The sequence below is a fragment of the Salmo salar genome, chromosome ssa20, assembly GCF_905237065.1.
Source record: "Salmo salar chromosome ssa20, Ssal_v3.1, whole genome shotgun sequence".
Lineage (NCBI taxonomy): Eukaryota > Metazoa > Chordata > Actinopteri > Salmoniformes > Salmonidae > Salmo > Salmo salar.
Genome location: NC_059461.1, coordinates 59,961,500 through 59,976,383, shown reverse-complemented (window position 1 = coordinate 59,976,383; position 14,884 = coordinate 59,961,500). Strand labels below are relative to the sequence as shown.

The 14,884-nt window shown below is 40.0% G+C and overlaps 2 protein-coding genes across 4 annotated transcripts in view; one reads left to right on the top strand and one right to left on the bottom strand.

Annotated features, from left to right (window-relative positions):
* LOC106580977 (neurobeachin) overlaps window positions 1-14,884 on the top strand; it is a 344,141-nt gene that overhangs the window by 222,368 nt on the left and 106,889 nt on the right. For all 3 annotated transcript variants that reach the window (XM_045703701.1, XM_045703700.1, XM_014162593.2), the window contains one exon: window positions 2,957-3,093. In XM_045703701.1, the coding sequence (XP_045559657.1) occupies window positions 2,957-3,093 (137 nt within the window). The remainder of the gene's footprint in view (window positions 1-2,956; window positions 3,094-14,884) is intronic.
* On the bottom strand, window positions 4,000-6,333 carry mb211 (mab-21-like 1). The gene is given in 1 exon segment (NM_001141780.1): window positions 4,000-6,333. A coding segment is annotated over 1 exon segment (1,080 nt). The 5' UTR covers window positions 5,927-6,333; the 3' UTR covers window positions 4,000-4,846.

Sequence of the window (14,884 nt, the reverse complement as noted above, 5' to 3'; positions counted from 1 at the left end):
GAGAGGAGGTGTTTTGATAGTGGCAGTTTACTGTTTTGGTTGAGATATTAATGATCTTAACTGACAGACCTTTGAATGGACCAGTCAAAGACAGGCTGTACTCTTTCAAGGAGACATTATCATGACCTAACGAGTGGAGTAGACCATTAACATATCTCTCTCTGTCTCGGTCGCACTCTGTCTCTCTCTGTCTCGCTCGCTCTCTGGCATCATTTTAGCCCTTACATGGGTAATAATTAGCCTTATGAGTGCAAGATAATATTGTCATAAATACTTAGACAAAACCGCATAAAAAAGTGCACTGTTCAAGATGTTTTGAATTACATATAATATTACTGACTATATTACATGTTTAGGAAATTACTACCATAATCTTTCTTGCATATATGACAATAAATTGAACTGTTTTAGGCTGATTCCCTAATGGCACCCTAATGGCCTATGTGCCCTGGTAAAAAAGAGTGCTCTGTAAAGGTACATCTTAGATTTATTCAAGCCTTTGAGAGGCATGTTGGGCATTCGGGATTTTGACACTACCCAGAATGCCTTGTGTAGCAGTGCAGCAGTGACATCACTGTGACTGTCTTCATCAGACCAGACTGTTTAACAGTTTACCAGCCTCGTAGACATTCAACAATAGAGTACAGACAAAAAACAACTATAACACCAAGAAACTAGGACTATGTAATATAATATTATAACTGGAATTATTTTATCTAGAAATGTAATGATTTGCCCCATGTACAATTTAAATGTTTCTGAAATATTATTTTGAGGACTATCTGCGTAAAAGGACTGTGTGTGTGTGTTAATATATAATATAATATTATTATTATTACTACTATAACTTTTTCTAAAGGAAATTCTAAGAAAACCGCTCCAAAAATATAGCGTTATAGATCACGTATTAACGGAATCCAGTCCTTTGGCATATGGAAACCTGTATCATTTATTATTATTGTTGTGTAAACGTTTTAATACTAACTCCGAATTATGGAGTATCCCTAGAGGGATTACAGCTTAATCCCGTCCCTGTAGCGCGGTGGATCCAGTGGATTAAGGCTGTATTGTCTCTCTCTGTACCAGAGTCCCTTCAGGCCACAACACAATGGTTCTCGTACCCGCCAACGTCTTATTATTCTCTTTCTCTCTGGGGGGGGGGTGTAGACTAGAGGTCTTTGAATAGAGAGTTTATGTTGCAGAAAGACAAACCTTTCAGGTTGATGGGAATCTCTTGCAACAGCATCGACTGTAAAACAATATCTGTCCGTTTACTGGGACGTCGGCCGAATTCTCTATTCAAATGTAGCCTAACATCGGCCGGGTTTAATATGTGCCTAAATGTGGAAACAACATTAAGAACAAGTGTCATTATAAGATAATTACATAGGCTAATAAATGGTAATGACAGTGATAAATATGAGTATTAGAATAATAAGTAATGTTTTGATCACGTTTCGTTTCATTTGCAAAGGCCTTGCTTTTTATTCTGTGAACATATCGCAGTAATTATAGCCTTTTGTATAATATTACATTATATGTACATGTAGGTATTTATTATAGGTTATACATTATATGTCAGTGCATTGTGTAGTATCTATTCATTAATATGTTGTGAGGCATATTAGGGTTATATGTTTTCATAGGCCTACGATAGCCTACAACTGCAACGTTATTAGACCCGGGATATTGCATGTTTAGTACAGCTTGTAAAGCACATGCTAAACGGTGATAGTGTAATCAGATAAGATCAGTTTAATACAGTCAGAGAGTTTATTACAGGCAGCTAGGGCAGGCAGAGAGAAAGAGTAGGGAAGCCGATTCCACTATTCCTGAGCGCTCTGTTAGCACAATGAAAGAGAGCCCAGGGAATTGAAACCAAAATCCACTTGTAATCTCGCAACAGTATCGGGCATAATTGGTTGAGGACCACAATATTAAGATTGATGAGACATTAAAGTGGCTCTTTGGAGTTCACGCGATCGATAAATATCCCAATTTCAAAAGCTTTCATTTGAGCTCGAGACAAATCACTGGAGCAGCGCGCCTCAGCGACACTGATCCAAATAGAACATGGAGGATGGAGGGAGAGGAGAGGACAGGACAGGACAGGAGGAGAGATGGAGTAAGACGGGTGGAAGCAGAGAGATTGCATGTGATCCCGTCTGCTGATCAGGGGTCAAAAAGCCATCGTAAATAAATACTAAACGGATATTGTCAGCACAAATATATGCGCTTTTATTTTCACTCAAAGGTTTTCCAAAAACATATAATTAGTTTAGTATGCTATGCATATAGTAACAGTAGTTTGGGGTGGTGTTGTATCTCTCATTTAGTGGCCCCAGTTGTCATTATAGTAACTCAAATAATTGTTATGAAGAATATTAGTATGCAAATATGAATAATAAAATCCTATAAGTGACCAGTCATCATATCCATCTCTGGTTTAGTTCTGATAGACCATATGACACTGCTGGCCCTATTGCACCGCACGCGCCTTTAGTTCAAATTGTTATTACTTATGTAAATTAGCTTCATATAGTTTTGAAAGCCTAGAATGTATATAGGCCTAAATGCTTGTTGAATAGGCCGAATAGCTAGGCCGAATAGCGATTTGGTTGTAAATAACCTGTTATTCCCTCCAGAGGGAAACTCATAATGGAGCCGTGTCCTGTATTTAACCTGAAGGAGTAATTCCAGTTTGCATCAAATATAATGACTCTGAATGAAAACCTGTTACCATGATCATTAAGAACCGTGCATGTGCCCAAATTAAGAAGAAATTGTAGAATGTGCATCCTATACATTACATCGTCTCAATATCGTCTCTGACTAAATCGAAGTAGACTCAAATTTGATAATAATTCACAATCAAATAAATCTAATTATTTGTTAGGAATTGTTAAAGACCATACATTGTCCTTATATCTGATGCACCGTGTGTTACACATTATAGGCCCAGTGGTCCTCAGCACCCCGGCCCAGCTCGTGGCCCCGGTAATAGTGGCACGAGGGACGCTCTCCATCACGACGACCGAGATATATTTCGAAGTGGACGAGGAGGACCCCTCCTTCAAACGGCTTGACTCCACGGTAAGTCCAACCGCCACGTTCCCTTTCGGTTTGATATGCGATTACCCCACGCTTTTGGTCACATTCAAGTTCACTTTACTGAGTCATGTTCATGTTTAGGCTGGGCCCGCATAGACCCCAGGTTCCTTTATTTTGCAAGACACAAATTGTGATTTAGAGATGTAAAAAAATTATCCAGGTTCACACATGTGCAACAATTCAAACATTAGGAGATTGTGGAGCATTTTAGAAAATGTGATCTAATTGAAACCTTGTACCATTTGGATTCCCAGAATGTAGACGAGCCTTAAGCCTGCCAAGGCTTATACGCGCGCGAGGCTCCACCTGGAGAGAACCTGGCCTACAATATTTGACAAATGTATTGATATTAGGATCCCCTCAAAACCTGTAAACCTATGTCATCAAACGAGAGCCTACGATATCGGTTCGATTTTAGACCAACATTATCATTGTTTATAAATATGGCGACTGTGTATGGACATGGGATAACCAGTTGCACTATTAGGCTAATACTAACGTTGTAACCTTGACATTTGCACAATTACGGGTTCAAAACACCTGGTTTTTCGCAGTCTTCGTGTGGACTGTATATTAGAAATATAGGCCTAATGTCTAACCCCAACCGTACCTCTCATACGTGTTTTCCCCAACAGCCTTAAGCCTATAAAAAGCTTTTAATTAGACAGCCTATTATTATAACGTAGACAACCTGATAGATACAATATTTAGGATAGGCCTTTAGCCGGAACTAATAGAGATATAACAAACTATATTTGCGTAATTTAAAATGGGTTAAACACTAGGCCTATAAAATACCCATGTATGGTGCCGATAATAAATATGGCCTGTATGTGATTAAAAAAATAGAAGTTATACATTTCATTAATCATGATTGGGACACAAATATTACATAGCTCGTTTTTATTAGGCTAACTCTTTAAATTAAATCAGAGACAGGAATAAAAAATCAGATCACAAATGTTATAATCCAGTGTATTTCAAGTGCATTTTTTCTTTTCAATTAGACTGTATTTATATATATTTTCTTATTTTCAGGTTTTATCATGTTATCAAGGTACAAACAAAAATGATCGAGTATACTTTAAATAACAATTCAAGTATGTTTATGGAATGTTTTTTTAACGTAACAGATAATACCATCAAAATGTAAACTTTCAAAATGTGAAAATGTCCACTGACAACAGATACAGCAGACTATCACTGAAATGAATGTACTAATTTATTTTCTACCAAATAAAAAAATGTTCAGGCGTTCTACTTTAAAAGGTGAATTGAGCTCTTAAGTTTACATGTCACAGAACAACATTCACAATTTCAGACCACTGGAATCACAACCTATTGAATGTATTTACAGTAGAAATTGTACAGTTATTTTGTCAAGGCTTGTATGGGGGCTTTATTTTAAAGCATTTAAGCAAATAAACGATTTAGACAACCGTGGGCATGGAGAGAAATAACGAAAGATTAACACTGCATTGTAACCTAACCTTGAATGTGGATTGATGGTACAATTTGCTCCTAAATTAGGACATCACAGAATATAATTAAGAGAAGGGTCATATTTGACTAAATGTAATAAAAATGATCTCAGAGTAAACGTCATCGTCAGAGGATAGTCACATTTTACAAGACGGTGAATAAAACAGGGGTGCAGTGATCATTTCTGTCCATAGTCCTTTGATACATCACCAGGCCTCTCACTGACCCGCCTTCACTATAACACACATTTACCTCAGAGTTTCTCCAAGCTTTTGGGGTTGGTCAGAATCTCTCTCGCCAGTCGCCAGGTCTGTTTGGCTGCATTTTCTAGAGCAGAATGAGGTTTCCCCTGGAACAGGTCTAGATTAGGCAGGAAGTAATGGGGACACCTCCTGCACTGCAAACACGAAATAAGCTGCAATAGAATCCCGTTCAAACGGTCCCCGAGGTTGTTCTCGTCCCAGTCAGACTCCCGTGGATGTTTTTCACACTCATAAGAAACCAGAGTCTTCATGTGGTAGTTGTTGAGGGGCGTCCCAGGCAGCTCAAGGTGCCGGTCCCGTAACGTCTTAAGGACCGACAGACATTTCTTCCTGCAGCCTCCCAGGAGTAGGCGGTTCTCGGCCTCGCCGAACTGCAGGACCCAGGCGTCGCTCTCTGCCGAACTTTGTTTTCCGTTCAACGAGTAGCACTCTTTAGAGAGAAGATTGAATCCTTCGGCCTTTACCTCGGCTACCCTGTTGGGCCCCGGCCAGGGGATGTGCGGTAGGGGCCAGTGCGCTGCGCTTCGGGGCCAGATCCCGGTGCATTTGAAAGCCGGGGTGATCTGAACGATGTATCTGTCTCTGATGCGTAACTTCACCTCGCTGGTGTCAGACACCATTTTGACAACATCTCTATAGCTGCATTTATCCACGGCCTGCGCCACTAGGGTCTGAAATCTGGAGCGGATCTTGCGAGCAGAGAGGTAGCCGGAGGCGGTGATGAATTCTACCCAGAGAGACATGCTCCTCTTGCGGCCGTCGCTCAGCTTGAGCACGGCGCAGCCCGGCAGAGACCCATCATCCACGAAGTTAAACACCCCCATCTGATTGAGGTAGAGCACCACCTCGAACTCCGTGGGGGAGATGACCTCTAGCCCCTCGAAGCGGTTGTCCATCTCGTTGAGAGAGCTGATGAAGCGGGGCTCCTGCACCTCCACCTCCTTCAAGACGTCCGACACCACCTTGCACACCTCCCGGATGGTCTTGGAGATGGCCGCCTTCCGAGATTGACATTTCTCCTGGTAGTATTTGTTGAGGTGGTATACCAGCTTGGCCTGGGCGGCTATCATGTTAGGGCAGAGATCCGGGTTGTAGACCGGAGTCTCGCAGTAAGCCGACGGATCCAACGCGGCTGTTTGTACGGGAGCCAATTTTAGAGAAGAAAGAACGCTATTAAAAAGAAAAAAATGTGTTCCACAAGACCCAACCCAGCCTCTTGCTAGTTGGGGCACATGCGTAATAACCTCGCTGGTCTAAATCATAAGCTTTTGCAATGAACTGCAGTTGAAAAAGTATGTCCTTCGATTTGCGAATAATTATCAAAAGTCCATATTACACGCCCTCACGTCAGTAGTCAAAATAACCTCGTTGTTGTTTTTGTTATCTCTCTAATCACTGCTGTAGTTAAGGATCCACATGTGAAAGTGCGCGGTGCAGTCTGTGTGTGTGTATGTGTGAGGGCGTTGTGGAGGCGGCTGAGTCTTTCTGTGTTTAACAGCCCGGACGCTCTTCGGGAAATTATAAAGGGAGGGTTAGGAACGAGGATGTCCAATGGCCATCTGATTCGTCACCGCCTCCAGTTTATCGAACGCAAATTAATTCCCGGGTTTTATATACAATTTAAACTAAAGGTAGTAATGTCGAGGATAGGAAGTCCACCTACGCATTGGCGAGAGAAAAAAACAGAGCCCACTTTCAGGAAGTCTTTTTGACATTTTAACGGATTTTCTTCAACTGCTCATTTTAGACTGCATGGTTGTATGCTACAGTAGGTAGGCTATAAAATATGTCAATGTTTTGCTTATTTATCTGTTTTTGAATAAAACATATTTTAAGTAGCATTTTTCTCGTGTTTATTATTCTTGCTTTCTGAGATTTTCGTTTTGTTTTATTCTTGTAGATTAGTGTGTCTGTATTGTCCACAGCCTAAGGATGGTAGCGGATTTAATGTTAGACACGACGACTAGAATGACAGATTTGATGACAGTCGTTGCGTGGGGTTATGTCTTTTATTTAATTTTTTGCTTTGACAGACGATTCACACTGCTAAATCTATTCAACATGGACATTTCAAATAGGAATTTGGAATGCAGTGTCCGGAGAAAAAAACATCCTACTACATGTTGAAATAACCTATATTAGATGGGTTTACGTCTTCAGCATATCAGTAGGCTAGGCTATTGTATAATTATTAGGCCTGTGAAATCACACGCTGGTTATTTTGACAATAATGCATGTATGCCTGGAACATTGTAGTAGTTAAAAAATAGTGGACCGGTTAATTTTCCCAGTTTTCTTTTCAAGCATAAATAGGCTAATGATAACATAAAGGTACAAAGCCCTTTAGAAGTTCATCGTTTTTTTCGTACAGTGTCGTTGTATAGGCTATTCAACGCAATAAAATACATCTTCAGGCCTACTTTTCAATGAAGAAGTTTTTGAATTTGAATGTTAATATTTTTCGTTATTTCAATGTATGAAATAGGCCTACTATTCCTCATTAATTGAAGGATGAACTTGTCAAATGAAGTAGGACACTCATCTTTTCAGTGAAGAAAAATGAAGATGGCATAGATATTTCCATTAGCTATACCACTGTCTTGTAAGACTGTAATCTACACGTGTAGGCATTAATATATTTGCAATATGTATTATTTTTCAGCATTGGTAAATGTTTTATTGCAAGCATCTTGTTAGTTCGTTGAAATACGCGATTCCGATTATTTTTTTGTTCACAATATTGTATAACGGCGTTTTGTCAACAAAAACAGATTGTGAATTGTGAACACAAGGTTTTCATAAGCAGGCCGTTACAAATGATTGATGTTGCACATTGTAGGCATCATTCCAGGTGAGTGTTGTGTGAGCAGTGTTTACAATTATCACGAATATGATGAAAGAACACATTAAACAAAATTAAAGAATTGCGACGAAAAGAAAACTATACTTTATCATTATTATTATTATGATGATTATTTTAGCCTAATTTTATGTATGTATATATATATATATATATATATATATATATATATATGTATATATATATAATTGACTTGAGTAGGCATAGTATTTTCATCAGAAGTAAATGAGGCCTACATAAACAACACAACATTGGCTAGGTCTACAATATTCATATTACTGCTACAAAAATACTTAACTATTCCAATCGTATTACTAATATAAAACAGATTATTATGTTATCAAGACCTCAATGGAAGCAAGACACATTTATGCACAACACCAGTAGACTAGATATTTTTATACAGACGAAGTTGCTGCACATTTCTGCACAGTAAATAAGTCCTTCCCCCACACCAAATCACTGAACAATCACTGTAGTTATCACCGAATCATCTCCCTATCTCGGAACCATCTCTAGCTTTAAAAGTGGTGATCATCGTGGCTTCCCGTCTCTGAAGGTTCAGTTTGATCTTTGAAGAAGGCGTCAAACGGCAAAGTTGCAGAGAGCAGGTACAGAACACAAAGACGTTTACACTCATCTGCACCAACACTTTGCTGCACTGAACCACACGTTATCAGGATAGACTGCACCTTGTCAGTTCCCGGTGTAGTCTCTCTCTCTGTGTGTGTGTGTGTGTGTGTGTGTGTGTGTGTGTGTGTGTGTGTGTGTGTGTGTGTGTGTGTGTGTGTGTGTGTGTGTGTGTGTGTGTGTGTGTGTGTGTGTGTGTGTGTGTGTGTGTGTGTGATGGATAGGTGTCTCCCACTATCATGCCAGCCAGTCTGGAAGTCTCTGTCAGCAGCATCAGCCCAATCATAATTAATGTCCCACTGTTACCAGGCAGGTACAGATATGACAACACATGGGGGTGCTGCTATAGACCTTGCCAAGAGAACACGTCATTACTCTAGGCCCATCTAAAGGTCTACTACGAAAATATTAATTCAAATTAAGTGTGACATATAGTTTATTAAATTCATAACCTTAATTATTATTTTAGATTGATAGTCAACAGAAATCGTTTGGGGTTATATATTGTCAAAGCTAGGTACTAGCTACCACTTCCCAGTGTAGATTTTTCTTAGTCACTTTCATGGAGTGTTTTGCGAATGTAGGAAATTCTATACTGGTTCCATGTGGAGAGAGATAGGAGGAAAACCTGCACCTCTTTTCAATCTCTCTCTCTCTCTCTCTCTCTCTCTCTCTCTCTCTCTCTCTCTCTCTCTCTCTCTCTCTCTCTCTCTCTCTGTCTCTCTCTGTAGATCAGCAGGTATACTGGCCTTTATTAGAGCCAGACTAGTCTACAGTCTACTTCCAACTCCACGTTTGTGTGTGTGTGTGTGTGTGTGTTCAGTGTGGCCATGAGGCTGGTCATCCCTCTACGTGATAGAAGAGGGGCTTTTCTTCAGGATTATCACCTCTTTAATCTAAAGCATGTGGCTGCTTAGATCTAACAACCTGGACTACTCTACACAGATCTGCATGTAAATGTTCATGTTTAGATCTAACAACCTGGACTACTCTACACAGATCTACATGTAACAACCTGGACTACTCTACACAGATCTGCATGTAAATGTTCATGTTTAGATCTAACAACCTTGACGACTCTACACAGATCTACATGTAACAACCTGGACTACTCTACACAGATCTACATGTAAATGTTCATGTTTAGATCTAACAACCTGGACTACTCTACACAGATCTACATGTAACAACCTGGACTACTCTACACAGAGCTCGAATGTAAATGTTCATGTTTAGATCTAACAACCTTGACGACTCTACACAGATCTACATGTAACAACCTGGACTACTCTACACAGATCTGCATGTAAATGTTCATGTTTAGATCTAACAACCTGGACTACTCTACACAGATCTGCATGTAAATGTTCATGTTTAGATCTAACAACCTTGACGACTCTACACAGATCTACATGTAACAACCTGGACTACTCTACACAGATCTGCATGTAAATGTTCATGTTTAGATCTAACAACCTGGACTACTCTACACAGATCTGCATGTAAATGTTCATGTTTAGATCTAACAACCTGGACTACTCTACACAGATCTACATGTAACAACCTGGACTACTCTACACTGATCTGCATGTAAATGTTCATGTTTAGATCTAACAACCTGGACTACTCTACACAGAGCTACATGTAAATGTTCATGTTTAGATCTAACAACCTGGACTACTCTACATAGATCTGCATGTAAATGTTCATGTTTAGATCTAACAACCTGGACTACTCTACACAGATCTACATGTAAATGCTCATGTTTAGATCTAACAACCTGGACTACTCTACACAGATCTACATGTAACAACCTGGACTACTCTACACAGAGCTACATGTAAATGTTCATGTTTAGATCTAACAACCTGGACTACTCTACACAGATCTGCATGTAAATGTTCATGTTTAGATCTAACAACCTGGACTACTTTACACAGATCTACATGTAACAACCTGGACTACTCTACACAGATCTACATGTAAATGTTCATGTTTAGATCTAACAACCTGGACTACTCTACACAGATCTACATGTAACAACCTGGACTACTCTACACAGAGCTACATGTAAATGTTCATGTTTAGATCTAACAACCTGGACTACTCTACACAGATCTGCATGTAAATGTTCATGTTTAGATCTAACAACCTGGACTACTCTACACAGATCTACATGTAACAATCTGGACTACTCTACACAGATCTACATGTAACAACCTGGACTACTCTACACAGATCTACATGTAAATGTTCATGTTTAGATCTAACAACCTGGACTACTCTACACAGATCTACATGTAACAACCTGGACTACTCTACACAGATCTACATGTAAATGTTCATGTTTAGATCTAACAACCTGGACTACTCTACACAGATCTACATGTAACAACCTGGACTACTCTACACAGATCTGCATGTAAATGTTCATGTTTAGATCTAACAACCTGGACTACTCTACACAGATCTACATGTAACAATCTGGACTACTCTACACAGATCTACATGTAACAACCTGGACTACTCTACACAGATCTACATGTAAATGTTCATGTTTAGATCTAACAACCTGGACTACTCTACACAGATCTACATGTAACAACCTGGACTACTCTACACAGATCTACATGTAAATGTTCATGTTTAGATCTAACAACCTGGACTACTCTACACAGATCTACATGTAACAACCTGGACTACTCTACACAGAGCTACATGTAAATGTTCATGTTTAGATCTAACAACCTGGACTACTCTACACAGATCTACATGTAACAACCTGGACTACTCTACACAGATCTACATGTAACAACCTGGACTACTCTACACAGATCTACATGTAAATGTTCATGTTTAGATCTAACAACCTGGACTACTTTACACAGATCTACATGTAACAACCTGGACTACTCTACACAGAGCTACATGTAAATGTTAATGTTTCGATCTAACAACCTGAGGTGAGTTCGGTTCAGCGTTTGCAACGTTGCATGACGGTTTGTACTGAATGACACGTTTCCCCAAAACAGTGTGCAATGTTCTTCAACAGCCTTTGAGGTATGTTTGTGTGTGAATTAAACATCGCACACCGTTCTGAACATACCCCTGGTCTACTCTACACAAATCTACACTATATGGCAATCTGGTCTACTCTACTATAGATCTACACTAATAACCTGTTCTACTCTACTCAGATCTACACTATCCTGCATGGTCTCTGTGTTAGATCCACTAAAGCAGATATGGGTTAGCGCCTATCTCTGACCCGGCTTAATTTCAATAGACCCTATTTCTGACCCCACAGCCCAATGCATGACTGTAGTATGGGGCCTGTTTCTATTCTGACCCATAATAACATCAGTCCTGTCTCTGACCCTCCAGCTTTATGTATGATTGTGTAAATCAATACAATGACTTCTACGTCCTACCATGTGACCCAGCCTCTTTGTGTAGAAGGCTTCTTTGTTTTTACTGCACTTCTCCTTTTCCCCTCCATTCTTCATTTTTCTCTTTCTTTTAGTAAGACTGATCCTCCTGTCATTGGTCAGAAATGGGGTCAACAGTTCTTGTCTAATAGCTGAAATGGCTTTGTGATGACACCATAGTTTATCACGCACACACACACGGCCTGAAAATGGACATGAGATTTTTCAGTTAGACAATTACACGTCTAAATTGACAATATAACATACATTTTCGATGCCACAAATCCATCGCCCCAGACAGTGTAAACATTTACTATATAAATTATTTTTTTTTATAAATGTACAGTACTGTGGTGCATGTTAGACACCATTAGTATAAATGGTTAAGACCAAACCCAGCTAAAACCATAATAATATTCATTTTATTAAGACAGACCAAATTAATCTAAAACCATATTAACAATTTAAAAGTCTCAATAGTAATAAGAGCATCTCATAATGTGGCCATTAAAGTCAACTAATTGAGGATATTAATAGTCAGTGTGTTTCTCTATTGATAATCCTTTTAGAACATGACAAATAGGGTCATCCATGTTATTCTGTCGTCTATCTCTCTGTGCATTATAGAAGACTGGGGATGGAAGGCAGCCAAGGAGAGGTTCAGTCACCAAATCAAATCCAGATTATACCAACAGTCTCTAATGGAGTGGCAGTGCAATAGGACTCAGATTAAGAGGGTGGCATTTAAGACATGTGTGATCAGCATTAGGCCTCACACTGGGATAAATAATACTCTTAACCCTCTCGGGATGGGGACTCACTTTGACATGTCCCCCCACAAAATGTATTAATCTCAAAATGACATTGTCATTGGGGTTTTTAATAATCTGAATATCATTATTCCAGACAATATGGTGTCTCTGTGGGGTAGCCCGTTAATTTCTGGGCCTTGTGTCTTCCACCCTCTGGATCTCCGACCCCCCCTTTCTTCATCTGTTATACCCCCTCCTCGTGTCAGCAGCCTCCCTGTGTTTGCCTCCTCCCTCCCCGGCTCTTTCTCAATTCATATTTCCTTGATTCCTCACATCCTCTGACCTCGCATCCTTCTCAAAAAACATTGGAGAAAAAGGTCAGAGGGGAGGGACCTTGGACCTTCAATATGATTTAGGAGGAGGCAAGGACAAAGGATGCTAGATGTTGCATAGAGACGTATTGAGACAGAGCCCTCGTGTCAGCAGCCTCTGTGTGAGTAGTGAGGAGACGGGACAACACGGCCAGAGGCTCTGAAGGACCTTCTCGTGATCAGCTAGGGCCCAGGCTAGGTCTCATATAGTATAGACTATCAGGCTACAGCCCGGTGGGGTTACAGAAAACACATCAGAATAACAGAACTTTGGTGTGTATTTCCGCGACAGAGGAGGAGAGAAAGAGGGAGAGCGAGAGAGAGAGCGAGAGGGAGCGCGAGAAAGAGAAGAGAGAAGAACAGGGGAAATTATGAAAATGAATGAATTATCTCAGCTCGTCCACCACCCGCCTCCCTCCTCTCCTCAATATGGAATGCTTGTCAGCCTTTCTGATTAATGACACGCATTTATTTGCATCAATTTAGCATTAATATAATTAAATATAATTTAGTTTCATTTGCCAACACGGCTTTGCATAATAACACAGAAAATGAGAGGCATTATCAGCGGTATGCCATTTAAAAAAGTGGATAACATTCTGTGAACGATCATACATTTTTCTGTTTTAGTATGTGCCCATGGCTGTGTAGAAATGCTTAGGTTATGGTTGCATTTCAAATGGCACCCTATTCCCTCTATCCTGTACTACTTTTGACCAGGGTCCATGGTATTTTCTATATGTGGACTTCATAGGGAATAGGGTGCAGTTTGTGATGCAGGCTGTGGCTTCCCCTGTCTGTATAATCACACAGATAAACGCTGTATCTGTTGTACATGACAGTGTTAAGGTATTAGTAAGAGACGGGAACTGTGTCCTGCTACGTCATTATTCTGTTATTGGTAATATCTCTGCTGTTGTCGTGAAGGTTTTAGAGCAGCAGCATTGTTAAGGCTTGTGGTTTGTTGTTAGAGCAGCAGCATTGTTAAGGCTTGTGGTTTGTTGTTAGAGCAGCAGCATTGTTATGGCTTGTGGTATGTCGTTAGAGCAGCAGCATTGTAAAGGCTTGTGGTTTGTTGTTAGAGCAGCAGCATTGTAAAGGCTTGTGGTTTGTTGTTAGAGCAGCAGCATTGTAAAGGTTTGTGGTTTGTTGTTAGAGCAGCAGCATTGTAAAGGTTTGTGGTTTGTTGTTAGAGCAGCAGCATTGTAAAGGCTTGTGGTTTGTTGTTAGAGCAGCAGCATTGTAAAGGCTTGTGGTTTGTTAGAGCAGCAGCATTGTTAAGGCTTGTGGTTTGTTGTTAGAGCAGCAGCATTGTAAAGACTTGTGGTTTGTTGTTAGAGCAGCAGCATTGTAAAGGCTTGTGGTTTGTTGTTAGAGCAGCAGCATTGTAAAGGCTTGTGGTTTGTTGTTAGAGCAGCAGCATTGTTAAGGATTGTGGTATGTCGTTAGAGCAGCAGCATTGTAAAGGCTTGTGGTTTGTTGTTAGAGCAGCAGCATTGTTAAGGCTTGTGGTTTGTTGTTAGAGCAGCAAAGATGCCCCCTCATGTTTGTTTTTGTAATGCAATATATATATATATATATATATATATATATACAGTACCAGTCAAACGTTTGGACACCTAATCATTCCAGGGTTTTTCTTTATTTTTACTATTTTCTACATTGTAGAATAATAGTGAAGACATCAAAACTATGAAATAATACATATGGAATCATGTAGTAACCAAAAAAGTGTTAAACAAATCAAAATATAAATGAGATTCTTCAAAGTAGCTACCCTTTGCCTCGATGACAGCTTTGCACACTCATGGCATTCTCTCAACCAGCTTCATGAGGAATGCTTTTCCAACAGCCTTGAAGGAGTTCCCACACATGTTGAGCACTTGTTGGCTGCTTTTCCTTCACTCTGTGGTCCAGCTCATCCCAAACCATCTCAACCCAACAGCGTTCCAGTTCTTGAGACACTCGAACCTGTTCGCCTGGCACC